Source organism: Pogona vitticeps, chromosome 13 (genome assembly GCF_051106095.1).
Source record: "Pogona vitticeps strain Pit_001003342236 chromosome 13, PviZW2.1, whole genome shotgun sequence".
NCBI classification, from domain to species: domain Eukaryota; kingdom Metazoa; phylum Chordata; class Lepidosauria; order Squamata; family Agamidae; genus Pogona; species Pogona vitticeps.
The window spans coordinates 14,743,953-14,768,746 of NC_135795.1; the positions used below are offsets into that span (position 1 = coordinate 14,743,953).

The following is a 24,794-nucleotide window of genomic DNA, read 5'->3' on the forward strand; positions in this document are numbered from 1 at the left end:
AATCAACAGGGGAGGGAACCCAATTTCCACCACATCATTACATTGTCTTTTTGAGTAAAGTGACCAAGTAGGAACTCAAAGCTGGCAGGTTTGAAAGGTAGAACACAGCCATCAGTGAATAATGTTATGTGCTATCAATTCACTTCTGACTTACCGGGACTCTACAAATTAGTGACTTCAAAAATGGAATGTCATTAAAAGCCCTGCTCAGGTGTTATAAACTCAACATTGTGGCTCTGTTGAATAATAGTCAGAATAAAAAGACTGACAGAAGGGGGGGGAGCCCAGTGTCCATCATTCACTTCTATGAGACAGATAACATGGAAACTATCATCAATCAAGAATATGTGAAGCCTACAGGTACTATAGGAATTTGAATTCCTCCATTGATTACCACTGGATATGCTAGCTAAAAGTGGTGAGAACTGCAGTCTAGCAGCATCTGGAGCCTGAGCTGAAGTAAGTGGCAACAGCCATGACATTCCTACAAAATACATATTGTACATTGAGGAAAACAAAGACAAGTGTCACTAAAAGTGTACCTGGGGTACAGATGATCCTAGGTCTGACAAAGGTGATGGCCACTTTTCTAGAACACATGGCCTTACATTATAAGGTAGTAAAGCTTTTACTCTCCAGACATTTCAGTTGTGAATTCCCAGAGTGCTAGCCAGCATGAGTAGCGGCTAGTGATTCAGGGAGTAGAAAACTGAAACATCCAGAAAGCCAAAGGCGAGAACCAGACTGTATGAAATTGCTACCCTCACAGGTACAGTGGTACCTCAACTTATGAACGTCTCCACTTACAAACATTTCGAGTTACGAATGGCTCCGTTCACAAAATGTTACATACAGCACTGATGTTACCTGTCTGTCATGGGTTTGGAGGGAAAGTTCCATCCTATGGGGAGTGGAAGGCGGGACATCAGGAGGAGGGGCTGTACTGTATATATATGTGAAGCGTGTGTGGTGAAGTTCAGCAGACGCTGGGATGTGAAGAAGCAGCAGCTGGGAAGAAGAAGCTGGTGTGGGAGTCTGTGTGTCAGACAGGGTACTACTGTGTGTCAGAGTACCAACCTGATAGGTTCAGGTGTCTGAATGGTTAGCCAGAACTGATAGGTTCAGGGTCTGTGCTTCAAGTTAAGGGTTCTGTGTGAACCAAACTGTGTTTATGTATGAGTGAGATAAAGCCACGTTACTATATCTTATTCACCTGATTATTTTATTTTCCCTGTGTGTTGTTTTAAATAAACCTTGTTCTTTATTTATTAAAAATCCATCCCTGGTCTGTGTGACTTCTTATAGGGAATGGTTGGTGGCAGCTTAGTTAATGTGTGGCAGATCCCAGTAGGTCTGGGTTTGTCACATTGATTGGTGTCCAGCGTGTGGGATACGACTGGTCCAGTTGTCCAGTGGTCCAGCAAAGCCTTGGCAAGAGTGCCCAGAGCAAGGGGGGTCTAGTCAGGGACAATCTGAGAGCGCGTAGGTAATCTTCTAGGTGTACCTCACGGGGGGGGTGCACTAGTAGAAGAACGTGTAACCTCAGATTGGGGACTAGATTAGGGTGCTCTGAGGCAGCCTGTTTTGGCGGGAAAAAGCTGAGGCAAAACTGTGAAACAGCAGTGATCTAGCCTGCCTGCTGAGAGGCCCAGCAGAGGGGGGTAGACTCTAACTCGCTACAGTTGCAAGTAGTGCTGAAGGACAGCAGCAATCTATAGGGAAAGCTGGTTCTGAGGCAAAAGAGGGAAAAAAAAGTGGTCGTTTTATTTTGAGGCTTGACTTTTTAAAGCAGCCTGTTCTGAGGGGGGATTATGCCCTTGACTCGAAGCCAAATGGCAGAAATGGGTGAAGTGAAAGACCCCCAGGTTGACCAAGGTTCTGAGGATGAATTTGGCTCAGTGCAGGGTGACAGCACAGGAGAGCAGAACCCAGAACTCAGAAAATTGCTCATAGCCCAACAGCATGAACTGAGGGTGAGGGAAATGGAGGAAAGGTTAGAGAGAGAAAGAAGGGAGGAAAGGGAGAAACAACGGCAATTTGAATTAGAGAGAGAGAGAATGGAAAAGGAGGAAAGGTTAGAGAGAGAGAAAATTGCTCTGGAAAAAGAAAGGATGGCGTTTGAATTAAGAAAATTGGAAATGATGAACCAGAACAATAATAACAATAGGGATTCTGAGGGAGGCCAATTGTCTAAAGCTGACCTGAAGAAATTCCCTGTGTACCACAAGGGAGATTGTCCTGAGGTGTTCTTTTCCTTAGTGGAAAGAGCGTTTGTGGACTTCTCAGTGAGGGAAACTGAGAAGATGACCATCATGCGATCTTTAATCAGTGGTAGCCTGGCTGAGGTTTATTCAGAGATGCCACAGGAACTGATGAGAGATTTTGCAGAGTTTAAAAAACTGGTGTTTGCAAGACATGGGATAAATGCGGAACAGCTGAGGCAAAGATTCAGGTCCCTCACAAAGAAACCAGAGCAGACTTTTACCCAAGTGGGGGCTCAATTGGTGAGGCTGCTAGAGAAATGGCTATCTCAGGAGGGGACAGAGACCTTTCAGCAGCTCAAAGACTTGATAGCGCTGGAACAGTTCTATTCAGTCCTGCATGGGGAACTGAAATTCCAGGTGAGGGAAAGGAAACCAAAATCTGTGGCCGAAGCAGCAGAGATCGCAGATTTTATTTCCCAAATAAGAAAGCCCTTGGGTGAGGGGAAAGTGATGGGGAAACCTAAGGAAACCTACAGCAAGTACTCTCAGGGACCAGGGAAAAGCCAGCAAGGGGGAGGGGCCCATGGTGAAGGGAAGCCCTCAGACATGAAACCAAGACCTCAGATTTTGGAGGGAAAACCAAAACAAGATGAGAGAGATTCAAAATACACCAGAAAATGTTATTTCTGTCAGGGAAAGGGCCATCTAATCTCAGAGTGTGAGAAATTAAAGCAGCTAAAAGGAATTGTGCCTCAGGATTCGAGTGGGACCAAGCCAAAAGCTGTGTTCTGTGTCCAGAAAGAGCAAGGCTCATTGTCACTGAGGGAGCCTGTTGCCATGGCTACTCAATCTGGAACAGCTACATCTGCTGATCAGGCTGAGGAAAATGGTCCTCTTGTAGAGGTCAGGCGCTGCCTGCTGGTGAGAACAGATTCTCAGTTGTTTGAGACAGCAGGGGTGGACGTAGGAATACTTGACCGTCAGTATCGGGGGCTGCGGGACACTTGTTCCCAGGTGACCCTGTGCCATCCAGATATTATTCCTAGGGAATATGTAATCCCAAATGAGAGCATGAAGGTGGCAGGGATTGAGGGGCAGGTAATCTCACTGCCAGTCGCGGAGGTACCTGTCAACTTTCGAGGCTGGAGGGGAGTTTGGCGGCTAGCGATTTCATCGACTCTGCCAGCAGCCGTGCTCGTGGGAAATGACCTGGCTGAACATGTGAAACGGGTGCTAGTGATTACACGCTCACAAGCCACCACGGGGACAGTTCAGGGGGGTAATGATGAGCCAGAGACGGAAGCAGAGGGGAGTTCAAAAGCTGTGGTGGAAACCTTAACCACAGACAGCAGATTTGGACAAGAGCAAAAGGCAGACGCCACTCTCCAAAAGTGTTTTGAACAGGTGACTGACGCCCAGCTAACACCTGAAACCCCAGTGAGATTTCTGGAGAAAAAGGGGATTTTATATAGAGAGACCCTGAGGAATATCTCAAAAGGGGGAGATGGGATCAGAAGTCAGCTGGTGGTACCTGAAAAGTATCGCCCCATGATCTTACAAAGGGGGCACTCTGACATGTTTGCTGCACACTTAGGGGTCAACAAAACACAGCAGAGAATCACACAGAATTTCTACTGGCCTGACATAGGGAAGCAGATCAGGGAGTTCTGTAAACAATGTGATGTGTGTCAAAGGCAGGGGAATAACCGCGACAGGACCAAAGCAAAGTTGTGCCCTTTGCCTGTGATTGACACTCCGTTCAAATGCATAGGGGTGGATATTGTGGGACCTTTGCCCAAGGCCACAAAGAGGGGGAACAGGTTCATTCTCACCATTGTGGACCATGCCACGAGGTACCCTGAAGCCATACCCTTGACTAACATTGAAACTAACACAGTGGCAGATGCCTTGGTGGGGTATATGTCCAGGATGGGATTTGCCTCAGAAATAATCACAGATTTGGGCGCATCGTTCACATCAAAGCTCATGAAACGCTTATGGCAAATCTGTGGAATTAAACACAAGGAAACCACTGCCTATCATCCTGAAAGTAATGGGTTAACTGAGAAGTTCAATGGGACTCTAATGCGCATGATTAGGGCTTACTTGGCAGAGAATCCAAACAATTGGGACCAGAAGCTGCAACCCCTTTTGTTCGCTTATCGATCAGTGCCACAAGCCAGTACCGGGTTCAGTCCATTTGAACTTTTATTTGGGAGAAGGGTGAAAGGGCCCCTTGATTTGATCAAACAAAATTGGGAGCAGATCACCCAGGATGACCCACAAGACGTTGTGACATACATAGACACCTTGAGGCATGACCTAAAGAGAAACCTAGAGCTAGCAGCAGAGACCCTGCAAGCTCAAAAGGTCAGAAAGAAAGTTTGGGATGACCAGGAAGCCGGGGAGAGGCACTTAAATCCAGGGGAGGAAGTGCTGTGGCCTGGGCTCTGCAGAGAGAACAGACTGCAGCTGGGTATCCCAGCAGCAAAATATTTGGGTCACATGGTAGGGGGAGGAATGATAAAACCCCTGGAGGCCAAAATAGAAGCTGTTCGTGATTGGCCCAGACCCAACACCAAGAAAAAAGTCAAATCATTTCTTGGGTTGGTGGGCTACTACAGAAAGTTCATCCCGAGGTTTAGCGAGATTGCGGCTCCGCTGACCGATCTGATGAGGAAGACGGCTGATGACCGCATCCCGTGGACCAGCGACTGTGAGGAGGCGTTCCAGAGGTTGAAGCAGGCGCTCATCAACTATCCTGTGCTGCGTGCTCCAGACTTCGACCGGGAGTTCATCATCTACACCGATGCGTCTAACAGCGGGGTAGGAGCAGTTCTGTGCCAGGAGGATGAGAATGGTGACCAGCATCCAGTGTCCTACCTGAGTAGGAAACTTCAAAAAGGTGAGAGACATTTGGCAACCGTGGAGAAGGAGTGTTTGGCCATAGTCTACGCGATCCAGAAGGCCAAGCCTTACATCTGGGGAAGACATTTTGTTCTGTGCACTGACCATTCACCACTGCAATGGTTAAAGACAATGAAAACCCACAATAGCAAACTTATGAGGTGGGCTTTAAACCTACAGGACTATGACTTTGAAGTGAAGGTGGTCAGAGGGTCAGTGAACTGTGTTGCTGACGCCTTGTCAAGAAGACCTGAAGATTGAAGACGGCGAAAGAACATGGACTATGTGTATATATTGATGACAAAAAGTTAAATGTACCTATTTTTTGAACTTGGTTTGTATGAATAAAGGTAAATTGATGTAATGTATATGGTAAATGTTTAAATGCCTAAATGGTAAATGTTTAACTTAGAATGTAAGTATAAGTAAGTATGATATGGTATGTATAACTGTTGTTGTGTGTTTTATCCAGGTTGTTTTTTTGGGAAAAAGCACCTTAGCTTTCCCCCTACAAAACAACTTATAAAGAGGGGAGGTGTTACATACAGCACTGATGTTACCTGTCTGTCATGGGTTTGGAGGGAAAGTTCCATCCTATGGGGAGTGGAAGGCGGGACATCAGGAGGAGGGGCTGTACTGTATATATATGTGAAGCGTGTGTGGTGAAGTTCAGCAGACGCTGGGATGTGAAGAAGCAGCAGCTGGGAAGAAGAAGCTGGTGTGGGAGTCTGTGTGTCAGACAGGGTACTACTGTGTGTCAGAGTACCAACCTGATAGGTTCAGGTGTCTGAATGGTTAGCCAGAACTGATAGGTTCAGGGTCTGTGCTTCAAGTTAAGGGTTCTGTGTGAACCAAACTGTGTTTATGTATGAGTGAGATAAAGCCACGTTACTATATCTTATTCACCTGATTATTTTATTTTCCCTGTGTGTTGTTTTAAATAAACCTTGTTCTTTATTTATTAAAAATCCATCCCTGGTCTGTGTGACTTCTTATAGGGAATGGTTGGTGGCAGCTTAGTTAATGTGTGGCAGATCCCAGTAGGTCTGGGTTTGTCACATTGATTGGTGTCCAGCGTGTGGGATACGACTGGTCCAGTTGTCCAGTGGTCCAGCAAAGCCTTGGCAAGAGTGCCCAGAGCAAGGGGGGTCTAGTCAGGGACAATCTGAGAGCGCGTAGGTAATCTTCTAGGTGTACCTCACGGGGGGGGTGCACTAGTAGAAGAACGTGTAACCTCAGATTGGGGACTAGATTAGGGTGCTCTGAGGCAGCCTGTTTTGGCGGGAAAAAGCTGAGGCAAAACTGTGAAACAGCAGTGATCTAGCCTGCCTGCTGAGAGGCCCAGCAGAGGGGGGTAGACTCTAACTCGCTACAGTTGCAAGTAGTGCTGAAGGACAGCAGCAATCTATAGGGAAAGCTGGTTCTGAGGCAAAAGAGGGGAAAAAAAGTGGTCGTTTTATTTTGAGGCTTGACTTTTTAAAGCAGCCTGTTCTGAGGGGGGATTATGCCCTTGACTCGAAGCCAAATGGCAGAAATGGGTGAAGTGAAAGACCCCCAGGTTGACCAAGGTTCTGAGGATGAATTTGGCTCAGTGCAGGGTGACAGCACAGGAGAGCAGAACCCAGAACTCAGAAAATTGCTCATAGCCCAACAGCATGAACTGAGGGTGAGGGAAATGGAGGAAAGGTTAGAGAGAGAAAGAAGGGAGGAAAGGGAGAAACAACGGCAATTTGAATTAGAGAGAGAGAGAATGGAAAAGGAGGAAAGGTTAGAGAGAGAGAAAATTGCTCTGGAAAAAGAAAGGATGGCGTTTGAATTAAGAAAATTGGAAATGATGAACCAGAACAATAATAACAATAGGGATTCTGAGGGAGGCCAATTGTCTAAAGCTGACCTGAAGAAATTCCCTGTGTACCACAAGGGAGATTGTCCTGAGGTGTTCTTTTCCTTAGTGGAAAGAGCGTTTGTGGACTTCTCAGTGAGGGAAACTGAGAAGATGACCATCATGCGATCTTTAATCAGTGGTAGCCTGGCTGAGGTTTATTCAGAGATGCCACAGGAACTGATGAGAGATTTTGCAGAGTTTAAAAAACTGGTGTTTGCAAGACATGGGATAAATGCGGAACAGCTGAGGCAAAGATTCAGGTCCCTCACAAAGAAACCAGAGCAGACTTTTACCCAAGTGGGGGCTCAATTGGTGAGGCTGCTAGAGAAATGGCTATCTCAGGAGGGGACAGAGACCTTTCAGCAGCTCAAAGACTTGATAGCGCTGGAACAGTTGTATTCAGTCCTGCATGGGGAACTGAAATTCCAGGTGAGGGAAAGGAAACCAAAATCTGTGGCCGAAGCAGCAGAGATCGCAGATTTTATTTCCCAAATAAGAAAGCCCTTGGGTGAGGGGAAAGTGATGGGGAAACCTAAGGAAACCTACAGCAAGTACTCTCAGGGACCAGGGAAAAGCCAGCAAGGGGGAGGGGCCCATGGTGAAGGGAAGCCCTCAGACATGAAACCAAGACCTCAGATTTTGGAGGGAAAACCAAAACAAGATGAGAGAGATTCAAAATACACCAGAAAATGTTATTTCTGTCAGGGAAAGGGCCATCTAATCTCAGAGTGTGAGAAATTAAAGCAGCTAAAAGGAATTGTGCCTCAGGATTCGAGTGGGACCAAGCCAAAAGCTGTGTTCTGTGTCCAGAAAGAGCAAGGCTCATTGTCACTGAGGGAGCCTGTTGCCATGGCTACTCAATCTGGAACAGCTACATCTGCTGATCAGGCTGAGGAAAATGGTCCTCTTGTAGAGGTCAGGCGCTGCCTGCTGGTGAGAACAGATTCTCAGTTGTTTGAGACAGCAGGGGTGGACGTAGGAATACTTGACCGTCAGTATCGGGGGCTGCGGGACACTTGTTCCCAGGTGACCCTGTGCCATCCAGATATTATTCCTAGGGAATATGTAATCCCAAATGAGAGCATGAAGGTGGCAGGGATTGAGGGGCAGGTAATCTCACTGCCAGTCGCGGAGGTACCTGTCAACTTTCGAGGCTGGAGGGGAGTTTGGCGGCTAGCGATTTCATCGACTCTGCCAGCAGCCGTGCTCGTGGGAAATGACCTGGCTGAACATGTGAAACGGGTGCTAGTGATTACACGCTCACAAGCCACCACGGGGACAGTTCAGGGGGGTAATGATGAGCCAGAGACGGAAGCAGAGGGGAGTTCAAAAGCTGTGGTGGAAACCTTAACCACAGACAGCAGATTTGGACAAGAGCAAAAGGCAGACGCCACTCTCCAAAAGTGTTTTGAACAGGTGACTGACGCCCAGCTAACACCTGAAACCCCAGTGAGATTTCTGGAGAAAAAGGGGATTTTATATAGAGAGACCCTGAGGAATATCTCAAAAGGGGGAGATGGGATCAGAAGTCAGCTGGTGGTACCTGAAAAGTATCGCCCCATGATCTTACAAAGGGGGCACTCTGACATGTTTGCTGCACACTTAGGGGTCAACAAAACACAGCAGAGAATCACACAGAATTTCTACTGGCCTGACATAGGGAAGCAGATCAGGGAGTTCTGTAAACAATGTGATGTGTGTCAAAGGCAGGGGAATAACCGCGACAGGACCAAAGCAAAGTTGTGCCCTTTGCCTGTGATTGACACTCCGTTCAAATGCATAGGGGTGGATATTGTGGGACCTTTGCCCAAGGCCACAAAGAGGGGGAACAGGTTCATTCTCACCATTGTGGACCATGCCACGAGGTACCCTGAAGCCATACCCTTGACTAACATTGAAACTAACACAGTGGCAGATGCCTTGGTGGGGTATATGTCCAGGATGGGATTTGCCTCAGAAATAATCACAGATTTGGGCGCATCGTTCACATCAAAGCTCATGAAACGCTTATGGCAAATCTGTGGAATTAAACACAAGGAAACCACTGCCTATCATCCTGAAAGTAATGGGTTAACTGAGAAGTTCAATGGGACTCTAATGCGCATGATTAGGGCTTACTTGGCAGAGAATCCAAACAATTGGGACCAGAAGCTGCAACCCCTTTTGTTCGCTTATCGATCAGTGCCACAAGCCAGTACCGGGTTCAGTCCATTTGAACTTTTATTTGGGAGAAGGGTGAAAGGGCCCCTTGATTTGATCAAACAAAATTGGGAGCAGATCACCCAGGATGACCCACAAGACGTTGTGACATACATAGACACCTTGAGGCATGACCTAAAGAGAAACCTAGAGCTAGCAGCAGAGACCCTGCAAGCTCAAAAGGTCAGAAAGAAAGTTTGGGATGACCAGGAAGCCGGGGAGAGGCACTTAAATCCAGGGGAGGAAGTGCTGTGGCCTGGGCTCTGCAGAGAGAACAGACTGCAGCTGGGTATCCCAGCAGCAAAATATTTGGGTCACATGGTAGGGGGAGGAATGATAAAACCCCTGGAGGCCAAAATAGAAGCTGTTCGTGATTGGCCCAGACCCAACACCAAGAAAAAAGTCAAATCATTTCTTGGGTTGGTGGGCTACTACAGAAAGTTCATCCCGAGGTTTAGCGAGATTGCGGCTCCGCTGACCGATCTGACGAGGAAGACGGCTGATGACCGCATCCCGTGGACCAGCGACTGTGAGGAGGCGTTCCAGAGGTTGAAGCAGGCGCTCATCAACTATCCTGTGCTGCGTGCTCCAGACTTCGACCGGGAGTTCATCATCTACACCGATGCGTCTAACAGCGGGGTAGGAGCAGTTCTGTGCCAGGAGGATGAGAATGGTGACCAGCATCCAGTGTCCTACCTGAGTAGGAAACTTCAAAAAGGTGAGAGACATTTGGCAACCGTGGAGAAGGAGTGTTTGGCCATAGTCTACGCGATCCAGAAGGCCAAGCCTTACATCTGGGGAAGACATTTTGTTCTGTGCACTGACCATTCACCACTGCAATGGTTAAAGACAATGAAAACCCACAATAGCAAACTTATGAGGTGGGCTTTAAACCTACAGGACTATGACTTTGAAGTGAAGGTGGTCAGAGGGTCAGTGAACTGTGTTGCTGACGCCTTGTCAAGAAGACCTGAAGATTGAAGACGGCGAAAGAACATGGACTATGTGTATATATTGATGACAAAAAGTTAAATGTACCTATTTTTTGAACTTGGTTTGTATGAATAAAGGTAAATTGATGTAATGTATATGGTAAATGTTTAAATGCCTAAATGGTAAATGTTTAACTTAGAATGTAAGTATAAGTAAGTATGATATGGTATGTATAACTGTTGTTGTGTGTTTTATCCAGGTTGTTTTTTTGGGAAAAAGCACCTTAGCTTTCCCCCTACAAAACAACTTATAAAGAGGGGAGGTGTTACATACAGCACTGATGTTACCTGTCTGTCATGGGTTTGGAGGGAAAGTTCCATCCTATGGGGAGTGGAAGGCGGGACATCAGGAGGAGGGGCTGTACTGTATATATATGTGAAGCGTGTGTGGTGAAGTTCAGCAGACGCTGGGATGTGAAGAAGCAGCAGCTGGGAAGAAGAAGCTGGTGTGGGAGTCTGTGTGTCAGACAGGGTACTACTGTGTGTCAGAGTACCAACCTGATAGGTTCAGGTGTCTGAATGGTTAGCCAGAACTGATAGGTTCAGGGTCTGTGCTTCAAGTTAAGGGTTCTGTGTGAACCAAACTGTGTTTATGTATGAGTGAGATAAAGCCACGTTACTATATCTTATTCACCTGATTATTTTATTTTCCCTGTGTGTTGTTTTAAATAAACCTTGTTCTTTATTTATTAAAAATCCATCCCTGGTCTGTGTGACTTCTTATAGGGAATGGTTGGTGGCAGCTTAGTTAATGTGTGGCAGATCCCAGTAGGTCTGGGTTTGTCACATTGATTGGTGTCCAGCGTGTGGGATACGACTGGTCCAGTTGTCCAGTGGTCCAGCAAAGCCTTGGCAAGAGTGCCCAGAGCAAGGGGGGTCTAGTCAGGGACAATCTGAGAGCGCGTAGGTAATCTTCTAGGTGTACCTCACGGGGGGGGTGCACTAGTAGAAGAACGTGTAACCTCAGATTGGGGACTAGATTAGGGTGCTCTGAGGCAGCCTGTTTTGGCGGGAAAAAGCTGAGGCAAAACTGTGAAACAGCAGTGATCTAGCCTGCCTGCTGAGAGGCCCAGCAGAGGGGGGTAGACTCTAACTCGCTACAGTTGCAAGTAGTGCTGAAGGACAGCAGCAATCTATAGGGAAAGCTGGTTCTGAGGCAAAAGAGGGGAAAAAAAGTGGTCGTTTTATTTTGAGGCTTGACTTTTTAAAGCAGCCTGTTCTGAGGGGGGATTATGCCCTTGACTCGAAGCCAAATGGCAGAAATGGGTGAAGTGAAAGACCCCCAGGTTGACCAAGGTTCTGAGGATGAATTTGGCTCAGTGCAGGGTGACAGCACAGGAGAGCAGAACCCAGAACTCAGAAAATTGCTCATAGCCCAACAGCATGAACTGAGGGTGAGGGAAATGGAGGAAAGGTTAGAGAGAGAAAGAAGGGAGGAAAGGGAGAAACAACGGCAATTTGAATTAGAGAGAGAGAGAATGGAAAAGGAGGAAAGGTTAGAGAGAGAGAAAATTGCTCTGGAAAAAGAAAGGATGGCGTTTGAATTAAGAAAATTGGAAATGATGAACCAGAACAATAATAACAATAGGGATTCTGAGGGAGGCCAATTGTCTAAAGCTGACCTGAAGAAATTCCCTGTGTACCACAAGGGAGATTGTCCTGAGGTGTTCTTTTCCTTAGTGGAAAGAGCGTTTGTGGACTTCTCAGTGAGGGAAACTGAGAAGATGACCATCATGCGATCTTTAATCAGTGGTAGCCTGGCTGAGGTTTATTCAGAGATGCCACAGGAACTGATGAGAGATTTTGCAGAGTTTAAAAAACTGGTGTTTGCAAGACATGGGATAAATGCGGAACAGCTGAGGCAAAGATTCAGGTCCCTCACAAAGAAACCAGAGCAGACTTTTACCCAAGTGGGGGCTCAATTGGTGAGGCTGCTAGAGAAATGGCTATCTCAGGAGGGGACAGAGACCTTTCAGCAGCTCAAAGACTTGATAGCGCTGGAACAGTTGTATTCAGTCCTGCATGGGGAACTGAAATTCCAGGTGAGGGAAAGGAAACCAAAATCTGTGGCCGAAGCAGCAGAGATCGCAGATTTTATTTCCCAAATAAGAAAGCCCTTGGGTGAGGGGAAAGTGATGGGGAAACCTAAGGAAACCTACAGCAAGTACTCTCAGGGACCAGGGAAAAGCCAGCAAGGGGGAGGGGCCCATGGTGAAGGGAAGCCCTCAGACATGAAACCAAGACCTCAGATTTTGGAGGGAAAACCAAAACAAGATGAGAGAGATTCAAAATACACCAGAAAATGTTATTTCTGTCAGGGAAAGGGCCATCTAATCTCAGAGTGTGAGAAATTAAAGCAGCTAAAAGGAATTGTGCCTCAGGATTCGAGTGGGACCAAGCCAAAAGCTGTGTTCTGTGTCCAGAAAGAGCAAGGCTCATTGTCACTGAGGGAGCCTGTTGCCATGGCTACTCAATCTGGAACAGCTACATCTGCTGATCAGGCTGAGGAAAATGGTCCTCTTGTAGAGGTCAGGCGCTGCCTGCTGGTGAGAACAGATTCTCAGTTGTTTGAGACAGCAGGGGTGGACGTAGGAATACTTGACCGTCAGTATCGGGGGCTGCGGGACACTTGTTCCCAGGTGACCCTGTGCCATCCAGATATTATTCCTAGGGAATATGTAATCCCAAATGAGAGCATGAAGGTGGCAGGGATTGAGGGGCAGGTAATCTCACTGCCAGTCGCGGAGGTACCTGTCAACTTTCGAGGCTGGAGGGGAGTTTGGCGGCTAGCGATTTCATCGACTCTGCCAGCAGCCGTGCTCGTGGGAAATGACCTGGCTGAACATGTGAAACGGGTGCTAGTGATTACACGCTCACAAGCCACCACGGGGACAGTTCAGGGGGGTAATGATGAGCCAGAGACGGAAGCAGAGGGGAGTTCAAAAGCTGTGGTGGAAACCTTAACCACAGACAGCAGATTTGGACAAGAGCAAAAGGCAGACGCCACTCTCCAAAAGTGTTTTGAACAGGTGACTGACGCCCAGCTAACACCTGAAACCCCAGTGAGATTTCTGGAGAAAAAGGGGATTTTATATAGAGAGACCCTGAGGAATATCTCAAAAGGGGGAGATGGGATCAGAAGTCAGCTGGTGGTACCTGAAAAGTATCGCCCCATGATCTTACAAAGGGGGCACTCTGACATGTTTGCTGCACACTTAGGGGTCAACAAAACACAGCAGAGAATCACACAGAATTTCTACTGGCCTGACATAGGGAAGCAGATCAGGGAGTTCTGTAAACAATGTGATGTGTGTCAAAGGCAGGGGAATAACCGCGACAGGACCAAAGCAAAGTTGTGCCCTTTGCCTGTGATTGACACTCCGTTCAAATGCATAGGGGTGGATATTGTGGGACCTTTGCCCAAGGCCACAAAGAGGGGGAACAGGTTCATTCTCACCATTGTGGACCATGCCACGAGGTACCCTGAAGCCATACCCTTGACTAACATTGAAACTAACACAGTGGCAGATGCCTTGGTGGGGTATATGTCCAGGATGGGATTTGCCTCAGAAATAATCACAGATTTGGGCGCATCGTTCACATCAAAGCTCATGAAACGCTTATGGCAAATCTGTGGAATTAAACACAAGGAAACCACTGCCTATCATCCTGAAAGTAATGGGTTAACTGAGAAGTTCAATGGGACTCTAATGCGCATGATTAGGGCTTACTTGGCAGAGAATCCAAACAATTGGGACCAGAAGCTGCAACCCCTTTTGTTCGCTTATCGATCAGTGCCACAAGCCAGTACCGGGTTCAGTCCATTTGAACTTTTATTTGGGAGAAGGGTGAAAGGGCCCCTTGATTTGATCAAACAAAATTGGGAGCAGATCACCCAGGATGACCCACAAGACGTTGTGACATACATAGACACCTTGAGGCATGACCTAAAGAGAAACCTAGAGCTAGCAGCAGAGACCCTGCAAGCTCAAAAGGTCAGAAAGAAAGTTTGGGATGACCAGGAAGCCGGGGAGAGGCACTTAAATCCAGGGGAGGAAGTGCTGTGGCCTGGGCTCTGCAGAGAGAACAGACTGCAGCTGGGTATCCCAGCAGCAAAATATTTGGGTCACATGGTAGGGGGAGGAATGATAAAACCCCTGGAGGCCAAAATAGAAGCTGTTCGTGATTGGCCCAGACCCAACACCAAGAAAAAAGTCAAATCATTTCTTGGGTTGGTGGGCTACTACAGAAAGTTCATCCCGAGGTTTAGCGAGATTGCGGCTCCGCTGACCGATCTGACGAGGAAGACGGCTGATGACCGCATCCCGTGGACCAGCGACTGTGAGGAGGCGTTCCAGAGGTTGAAGCAGGCGCTCATCAACTATCCTGTGCTGCGTGCTCCAGACTTCGACCGGGAGTTCATCATCTACACCGATGCGTCTAACAGCGGGGTAGGAGCAGTTCTGTGCCAGGAGGATGAGAATGGTGACCAGCATCCAGTGTCCTACCTGAGTAGGAAACTTCAAAAAGGTGAGAGACATTTGGCAACCGTGGAGAAGGAGTGTTTGGCCATAGTCTACGCGATCCAGAAGGCCAAGCCTTACATCTGGGGAAGACATTTTGTTCTGTGCACTGACCATTCACCACTGCAATGGTTAAAGACAATGAAAACCCACAATAGCAAACTTATGAGGTGGGCTTTAAACCTACAGGACTATGACTTTGAAGTGAAGGTGGTCAGAGGGTCAGTGAACTGTGTTGCTGACGCCTTGTCAAGAAGACCTGAAGATTGAAGACGGCGAAAGAACATGGACTATGTGTATATATTGATGACAAAAAGTTAAATGTACCTATTTTTTGAACTTGGTTTGTATGAATAAAGGTAAATTGATGTAATGTATATGGTAAATGTTTAAATGCCTAAATGGTAAATGTTTAACTTAGAATGTAAGTATAAGTAAGTATGATATGGTATGTATAACTGTTGTTGTGTGTTTTATCCAGGTTGTTTTTTTGGGAAAAAGCACCTTAGCTTTCCCCCTACAAAACAACTTATAAAGAGGGGAGGTGTTACATACAGCACTGATGTTACCTGTCTGTCATGGGTTTGGAGGGAAAGTTCCATCCTATGGGGAGTGGAAGGCGGGACATCAGGAGGAGGGGCTGTACTGTATATATATGTGAAGCGTGTGTGGTGAAGTTCAGCAGACGCTGGGATGTGAAGAAGCAGCAGCTGGGAAGAAGAAGCTGGTGTGGGAGTCTGTGTGTCAGACAGGGTACTACTGTGTGTCAGAGTACCAACCTGATAGGTTCAGGTGTCTGAATGGTTAGCCAGAACTGATAGGTTCAGGGTCTGTGCTTCAAGTTAAGGGTTCTGTGTGAACCAAACTGTGTTTATGTATGAGTGAGATAAAGCCACGTTACTATATCTTATTCACCTGATTATTTTATTTTCCCTGTGTGTTGTTTTAAATAAACCTTGTTCTTTATTTATTAAAAATCCATCCCTGGTCTGTGTGACTTCTTATAGGGAATGGTTGGTGGCAGCTTAGTTAATGTGTGGCAGATCCCAGTAGGTCTGGGTTTGTCACATTGATTGGTGTCCAGCGTGTGGGATACGACTGGTCCAGTTGTCCAGTGGTCCAGCAAAGCCTTGGCAAGAGTGCCCAGAGCAAGGGGGGTCTAGTCAGGGACAATCTGAGAGCGCGTAGGTAATCTTCTAGGTGTACCTCACGGGGGGGGTGCACTAGTAGAAGAACGTGTAACCTCAGATTGGGGACTAGATTAGGGTGCTCTGAGGCAGCCTGTTTTGGCGGGAAAAAGCTGAGGCAAAACTGTGAAACAGCAGTGATCTAGCCTGCCTGCTGAGAGGCCCAGCAGAGGGGGGTAGACTCTAACTCGCTACAGTTGCAAGTAGTGCTGAAGGACAGCAGCAATCTATAGGGAAAGCTGGTTCTGAGGCAAAAGAGGGAAAAAAAGTGGTCGTTTTATTTTGAGGCTTGACTTTTTAAAGCAGCCTGTTCTGAGGGGGGATTATGCCCTTGACTCGAAGCCAAATGGCAGAAATGGGTGAAGTGAAAGACCCCCAGGTTGACCAAGGTTCTGAGGATGAATTTGGCTCAGTGCAGGGTGACAGCACAGGAGAGCAGAACCCAGAACTCAGAAAATTGCTCATAGCCCAACAGCATGAACTGAGGGTGAGGGAAATGGAGGAAAGGTTAGAGAGAGAAAGAAGGGAGGAAAGGGAGAAACAACGGCAATTTGAATTAGAGAGAGAGAGAATGGAAAAGGAGGAAAGGTTAGAGAGAGAGAAAATTGCTCTGGAAAAAGAAAGGATGGCGTTTGAATTAAGAAAATTGGAAATGATGAACCAGAACAATAATAACAATAGGGATTCTGAGGGAGGCCAATTGTCTAAAGCTGACCTGAAGAAATTCCCTGTGTACCACAAGGGAGATTGTCCTGAGGTGTTCTTTTCCTTAGTGGAAAGAGCGTTTGTGGACTTCTCAGTGAGGGAAACTGAGAAGATGACCATCATGCGATCTTTAATCAGTGGTAGCCTGGCTGAGGTTTATTCAGAGATGCCACAGGAACTGATGAGAGATTTTGCAGAGTTTAAAAAACTGGTGTTTGCAAGACATGGGATAAATGCGGAACAGCTGAGGCAAAGATTCAGGTCCCTCACAAAGAAACCAGAGCAGACTTTTACCCAAGTGGGGGCTCAATTGGTGAGGCTGCTAGAGAAATGGCTATCTCAGGAGGGGACAGAGACCTTTCAGCAGCTCAAAGACTTGATAGCGCTGGAACAGTTCTATTCAGTCCTGCATGGGGAACTGAAATTCCAGGTGAGGGAAAGGAAACCAAAATCTGTGGCCGAAGCAGCAGAGATCGCAGATTTTATTTCCCAAATAAGAAAGCCCTTGGGTGAGGGGAAAGTGATGGGGAAACCTAAGGAAACCTACAGCAAGTACTCTCAGGGACCAGGGAAAAGCCAGCAAGGGGGAGGGGCCCATGGTGAAGGGAAGCCCTCAGACATGAAACCAAGACCTCAGATTTTGGAGGGAAAACCAAAACAAGATGAGAGAGATTCAAAATACACCAGAAAATGTTATTTCTGTCAGGGAAAGGGCCATCTAATCTCAGAGTGTGAGAAATTAAAGCAGCTAAAAGGAATTGTGCCTCAGGATTCGAGTGGGACCAAGCCAAAAGCTGTGTTCTGTGTCCAGAAAGAGCAAGGCTCATTGTCACTGAGGGAGCCTGTTGCCATGGCTACTCAATCTGGAACAGCTACATCTGCTGATCAGGCTGAGGAAAATGGTCCTCTTGTAGAGGTCAGGCGCTGCCTGCTGGTGAGAACAGATTCTCAGTTGTTTGAGACAGCAGGGGTGGACGTAGGAATACTTGACCGTCAGTATCGGGGGCTGCGGGACACTTGTTCCCAGGTGACCCTGTGCCATCCAGATATTATTCCTAGGGAATATGTAATCCCAAATGAGAGCATGAAGGTGGCAGGGATTGAGGGGCAGGTAATCTCACTGCCAGTCGCGGAGGTACCTGTCAACTTTCAAGGCTGGAGGGGAGTTTGGCGGCTAGCGATTTCATCGACTCTGCCAGCAGCCGTGCTCGTGGGAAATGACCTGGCTGAACATGTGAAACGGGTGCTAGTGATTACACGCTCACAAGCCACCACGGGGACAGTTCAGGGGGGTAATGATGAGCCAGAGACGGAAGCAGAGGGGAGTTCAAAAGCTGTGGTGGAAACCTTAACCACAGACAGCAGATTTGGACAAGAGCAAAAGGCAGACGCCACTCTCCAAAAGTGTTTTGAACAGGTGACTGACGCCCAGCTAACACCTGAAACCCCAGTGAGATTTCTGGAGAAAAAGGGGATTTTATATAGAGAGACCCTGAGGAATATCTCAAAAGGGGGAGATGGGATCAGAAGTCAGCTGGTGGTACCTGAAAAGTATCGCCCCATGATCTTACAAAGGGGGCACTCTGACATGTTTGCTGCACACTTAGGGGTCAACAAAACACAGCAGAGAATCACACAGAATTTCTACTGGCCTGACATAGGGAAGCAGATCAGGGAGTTCTGTAAACAATGTGATGTGTGTCAAAGGCAGGGGAATAACCGCGACAGGACCAAAGCAAAGTTGTGCCCTTTGCCTGTGATTGACACTCCGTTCAAATGCATAGGGGTGGATATTGTGGGACCTTTGCCCAAGGCCACAAAGAGGGGGAACAGGTTCATTCTCACCATTGTGGACCATGCCACGAGGTACCCTGAAGCCATACCCTTGACTAACATTGAAACTAACACAGTGGCAGATGCCTTGGTGGGGTATATGTCCAGGATGGGATTTGCCTCAGAAATAATCACAGATTTGGGCGCATCGTTCACATCAAAGCTCATGAAACGCTTATGGCAAATCTGTGGAATTAAACACAAGGAAACCACTGCCTATCATCCTGAAAGTAATGGGTTAACTGAGAAGTTCAATGGGACTCTAATGCGCATGATTAGGGCTTACTTGGCAGAGAATCCAAACAATTGGGACCAGAAGCTGCAACCCCTTTTGTTCGCTTATCGATCAGTGCCACAAGCCAGTACCGGGTTCAGTCCATTTGAACTTTTATTTGGGAGAAGGGTGAAAGGGCCCCTTGATTTGATCAAACAAAATTGGGAGCAGATCACCCAGGATGACCCACAAGACGTTGTGACATACATAGACACCTTGAGGCATGACCTAAAGAGAAACCTAGAGCTAGCAGCAGAGACCCTGCAAGCTCAAAAGGTCAGAAAGAAAGTTTGGGATGACCAGGAAGCCGGGGAGAGGCACTTAAATCCAGGGGAGGAAGTGCTGTGGCCTGGGCTCTGCAGAGAGAACAGACTGCAGCTGGGTATCCCAGCAGCAAAATATTTGGGTCACATGGTAGGGGGAGGAATGATAAAACCCCTGGAGGCCAAAATAGAAGCTGTTCGTGATTGGCCCAGACCCAACACCAAGAAAAAAGTCAAATCATTTCTTGGGTTGGTGGGCTACTACAGAAAGTTCATCCCGAGGTTTAGCGAGATTGCGGCTCCGCTGACCGATCTGACGAGGAAGACGGCTGATGACCGCATCCCGTGGACCAGCGACTGTGAGGAGGCGTTCCAGAGGTTGAAGCAGGCGCTCATCAACTATCCTGTGCTGCGTGCTCCAGACTTCGACCGGGAGTTCATCATCTACACCGATGCGTCTAACAGCGGGGTAGGAGCAGTTCTGTGCCAGGAGGATGAGAATGGTGACCAGCATCCAGTGTCCTACCTGAGTAGGAAACTTCAAAAAGGTGAGAGACATTTGGCAACCGTGGAGAAGGAGTGTTTGGCCATAGTCTACGCGATCCAGAAGGCCAAGCCTTACATCTGGGGAAGACATTTTGTTCTGTGCACTGACCATTCACCACTGCAATGGTTAAAGACAATGAAAACCCACAATAGCAAACTTATGAGGTGGGCTTTAAACCTACAGGACTATGACTTTGAAGTGAAGGTGGTCAGAGGGTCAGTGAACTGTGTTGCTGACGCCTTGTCAAGAAGACCTGAAGATTGAAGACGGCGAAAGAACATGGACTATGTGTATATATTGATGACAAAAAGTTAAATGTACCTATTTTTTGAACTTGGTTTGTATGAATAAAGGTAAATTGATGTAATGTATATGGTAAATGTTTAAATGCCTAAATGGTAAATGTTTAACTTAGAATGTAAGTATAAGTAAGTATGATATGGTATGTATAACTGTTGTTGTGTGTTTTATCCAGGTTGTTTTTTTGGGAAAAAGCACCTTAGCTTTCCCCCTACAAAACAACTTATAAAGAGGGGAGGTGTTACATACAGCACTGATGTTACCTGTCTGTCATGGGTTTGGAGGGAAAGTTCCATCCTATGGGGAGTGGAAGGCGGGACATCAGGAGGAGGGGCTGTACTGTATATATATGTGAAGCGTGTGTGGTGAAGTTCAGCAGACGCTGGGATGTGAAGAAGCAGCAGCTGGGAAGAAGAAGCTGGTGTGGGAGTCTGTGTGTCAGACAGGGTACTACTGTGTGTCAGAGTACCAACCTGATAGGTTCAGGTGTCTGAATGGTTAGCCAGAACTGATAGGTTCAGGGTCTGTGCTTCAAGTTAAGGGTTCTGTGTGAACCAAACTGTGTTTATGTATGAGTGAGATAAAGCCACGTTACTATATCTTATTCACCTGATTATTTTATTTTCCCTGTGTGTTGTTTTAAATAAACCTTGTTCTTTATTTATTAAAAATCCATCCCTGGTCTGTGTGACTTCTTATAGGGAATGGTTGGTGGCAGCTTAGTTAACGTGTGGCAGATCCCAGTAGGTCTGGGTTTGTCACAAGTGGTACCTCAACTTATGAACGTCTCCACTTACAAACATTTCGAGTTACGAATGGCTCCGTTCACAAAATGTTGCTTCGACTTGCGAACTGAGCCTCGACTTACGAACGAAAAAAATCCTTTCCTGACTTTTTTTTTTTACCTAAATTCATCTTAGGTCAAAAGAAGAAAAAAATAAAAAAATTCTCCCCCTAGTGGTAGAGTACGGTTAACCAGTTTGCATTAGATCCTATGGGAACTAATGCCTCTACTTGCGAACAGCGCCTTGACATAAGAACGAAAAACAGCCGGTACAGATTAAATGGTTTTCAATGCATTCTTATGGGAAATTTTGCCTTGACTTACAAACTTTTCGCCGTACGAATGCCGTTCCAATACGGATTAAGTTCGTAAGTCAAGATACAACTGTAGCAGGTGATCTTCCTGTTTTTGCTTCCATAAAATGATTACCATTCTGAAAGTCTTTGCAAATGTCGCTTACCTTTTTCTACTAAGCCACAAATGATTATGAGCAGTATTTATGGGCAATCAAGTCAGGAAAATGACATACAGAATCATTTATAACATTATGAGAGGCGTGTTCAAGAAGTGAGAAGCTGATAGACCTGCCTGGTCCCCGAGGTCATCTGAAGAGGCCTTGCAACATACCTCCCAGCTCTATTCCGGAGCTGGCCATCCAACTCTGGGGAATATTCCTCCCTCTGACATTCAATGTACTCCAACAATTTGCTAAAAACATACCTATTTTTGCAAGCTGTCCCCAGGTAATCCAACCTACCAAAACACTGAGTTTTAGTGTTGCATTGTTACATATATCTTATATTGTTGATTTATACATCTTTGAACTCTTCAGATTTAAACAGCTTGCAAACAATAGAGAAATGCAACAATATGAAGACAGATTTCATTGTTTTGTTCTGGCCTTTCATTGTCACCTACCTTATCATATAGAGGAATCATGAAGTAACCATTATTTGGAGCACAGTCTGTTTGATATTTCAGGGTTCCATGCTTTGTGTACAATTTAACCTATTATTTAAATAATAATAAGTATGAGATTCAAGTTGTAGTTGTAGAAGAGGTAGCTGTGTTAATCTGTGCAAGCATTATAGGTAGAAACATAAAAATAAAAAAATGAAAGAACAAAAAGGTAGTGGCACCTTCGAGACTGTTGCATATTTTTATGTGAGCTTTTGTGGGCAAGTCCACTTCCTCAGACATAACAGAAAGAGATATAACAGGACAAATATTTATACATTGCATCAAAATATAGAGATCAAAATATAGAGACTATAGTTGGTTGGTAAGAAAATCAATGGGGAGATAGTGTATTTGATACACAGGTAATTTCATTGAAGTCTGTGCTGTAAAAGGATGTGAGAAATTCTATTATATAAAGAAATTCTGCAATAAAGAAGAGTCCTGGATTTCGCAGAAACTCAAATCACTTCACACAAAGTGTTTTCTAGTATAAAATACTGAAGGATGGTTTCCCAGTCCTTCCTTCTGCTGGTCTTCCGGGACATGCAGCTTTCTCAAGGTTGCACAAGTGTCAGGGCGTATAATCCCATCAGACACACATGGCTATCACTTTGAAGCCTAGCCTGATGATCTCTATCGCCTTAAGAACAACCCAGGAAAAGTCTAACTGGTGGCAGAGCAAGTAAGACCACAACTGGGAGCCCATCGGATCCTGAAGGCAGGGTGGCAATCTCCCCACCACACCCCACCCCACCCCACCCCAGAAGCGATGGGGCAACAGAAGAACCTGCAGGGGTTCCTGGTTTTTAAAATCCCAGAAGTGAGGTTATAAAGAGGAAACGCCGGAAGAAAGGCTCCCGGTCTCTACGTTGGTCAGTTACTCCCCAGGCACTCCAGTTCATTCACTCACAGGCCACGCAACCCCCCTGACCGGCTTCAACGCCTTTTTAAAGCAACGCCAATACTAACAAACGATCGAGGCAACCCCCCCCCCCAAAAAAAGAGAAAAGAAATAAACGCAAACAGTTCCTTGGCCGATTTCTGCACTGTGTTTAAAAGCCATCGCTGCAACGGGAGGGAGGGAGGGAGGGAGGCGCAGCGGGGCCCCCTCTACCTGCCTGCCTGCCCACCTGGCCGGGCGCGGCGCTCACCTCGATCAGGGAATAGTTGATCTCCACGTCCGACTTGACGAAGCCCCCGCAGCCCACCACAATGTCCTCTGAGGCCCGCGCCACGGCCCACAGGCCCCACCAGCCCCACCCCCACAGCGCCCAGCCCCGCAGCAGCAGCAGCATCTCGGCTCCCCCGCCGCCTTCACTCTCTCGGCCCCACGCGGAGCAACTGCGGAAGGTCCGGGATGCGTCGGAGAGCGCATGCGCCCAAAGGCCGGCCTCCGAGAGGAGCCGCACGACCGGCACCTGGAAGTGAACGAAGAGAAGGAGCCGAGGCTTTGCCGCCCCCTGCTGCCTGGAGGATTCCCGGATTTCGCTGTAAGGGAGGCTCTGTACCACCGCTTTGGACCACAATACCCAGAAAAGGCAGCCCGGAAGGGAGGAGAGTTTGCCTTGTTCCCTACGGCTAAGGAATTCTGGGACTTGCAGTCCAAAAGAGCCTCCGAGCACAACTTTTAAGAAGCCGTTCGTTACAGTTGTGCGTGTAAGGCCCCTGAAAACAGTTTGCTGCTATTGTATATGTCTGTGGGGAGGAGCTTTCCTGTTTCTTGACAGGAACCAGAAACTCAGCTTTTCAATTTTTCCCCCACTAAAAATCTTAACTTTACGAGCCACTGGCATGAGAAGAAAGTGCCCTCTCCTCTTGCTCATCATCTTCTCAGCTCCACACACACAAGAGAACAAGGTGGAGCACAGCCAGCTCTTGAACCATTTTGATATTCCTGCTCCTCCGTTTATGAAATAGAAGTAATTAAAATAGGCAAAAACTGTAAAGTGTTTTTTTTTTTCATCAAGTTGTAACTGGAACTTTTCCTTTGCTACTGGAAACAGGAATTAACTATAAATAATTATTTGCAAACGTGGTCTTTCTATGTGCTGTCAAGTTGCTTCCAACTTTAGGTGGTCCTGTGAATGGGCGATTTCCAAAAGGTTCTCCTCTCCTCAGCAGCTCCTGTGGATTCCTTTTAGGGCAGGGGGTTCCCCTCTCAGGTGTTGTTGACCACCTTATGTTTTCTGGAGGGTTGCCATATTTAGTTTTAGTTACAGTTCACTTTATGTTTAGTATATTAAACAATGGTGTTTAATTTTAATCCTCTTGACCCACAGATGCAGAAATTTAATTTGAACCAGAACAGCAGACAACCTAAAGTTCATACAGTTATTTCTCTACTCCTTTGGGTGGATTTTCCTTTTACGCACCTGCATGACGTCTCCCCCTCGCCCGAAAGAGTGGCTCTCACTCATTTCTCTCAGCTCCTCTGCAGCCACCTTTTGCAGGACTGATGTCAGCCCTTTGCTCCCGAGTATTAGCTCAAAGAGGCCTGAATAAAGTGAGTGTGCAGTGCGTGCCAGAAATGCTGGTGCCAAGACTAACAAGTTGTTGGTGCCATAGTAGTGGGGCCTTTCGCTGTACCTGTATCTCCCATTCTGCCAGTTGTGGCAAGGGAAACACAGGGAAGGGAGAGGGGACCTGGGCAGGGAGAGGCCTCTGGGCCCTGCCTGCATTGTGGAGGAGGAAAGCAAGAGGGGCAAAAAGGTGAAAGAGGGGGCCGTGGGGGAGGTGTTTATTTGAGCTTCAGGGGGAGGGGGTCTTCATTGACAGGGCTTTTTTGGGGGGGGGATGAAGGGAGGACTGTTTCCACACCCAAAAAGGTAATTAAACACAAAGTGTACTGATATTTTCCCCTTCTCATTTATCTATTAAAGAAGGATTTACAGCTCCCACATTATTCTGTACTACGTATATCATTAATATAATACAGTCTCAATATATAGAATCATAGAATCAGATATTCAGCCTAAAACTGTAAGTTGAGTCCATTGTTGTGTGTCCTGCACTTGGAGATAATGGAGAACAGATTCTGCCCCTCCTTCTCTATGACACCCTTTCAAGGACTTGAAAAGTGCTATCGTATCTCCCCTCCCTCAGTCTTTTTTTCTCATGGCTAAACATGCCCAATTCTTTCAGCCTTTCCTCCTAAGGCTTGGTTTCCAGCCACCTGATCATCCTTGTTGCCCTCCTCTGAACTTATTCCAATTTGTCAGTATCCTTCTTGTA

At 46.8% G+C, this 24,794-nt stretch overlaps 1 protein-coding gene across 2 annotated transcripts in view; it reads right to left on the minus strand.

Annotated features, from left to right (window-relative positions):
• LOC110090498 (BOS complex subunit NOMO1) overlaps nucleotides 1-22,938 on the minus strand; it is a 120,448-nt gene extending 97,510 nt beyond the window's left edge. Inside the window, exons 1-2 of one of the 2 annotated variants that reach the window (XM_072982716.2) lie at nucleotides 22,715-22,938; nucleotides 21,522-21,611 (exon numbers count right to left, since the gene is read on the minus strand). In XM_072982716.2, the coding sequence (XP_072838817.2) occupies nucleotides 21,522-21,611; nucleotides 22,715-22,858 (234 nt within the window). In that variant the 5' untranslated portion in view covers nucleotides 22,859-22,938. The remainder of the gene's footprint in view (nucleotides 1-21,521; nucleotides 21,612-22,714) is intronic. The other variant, XM_072982717.2, reaches the window with a different exon arrangement.
• Between the last annotated feature and the right edge of the window lie 1,856 nt (nucleotides 22,939-24,794).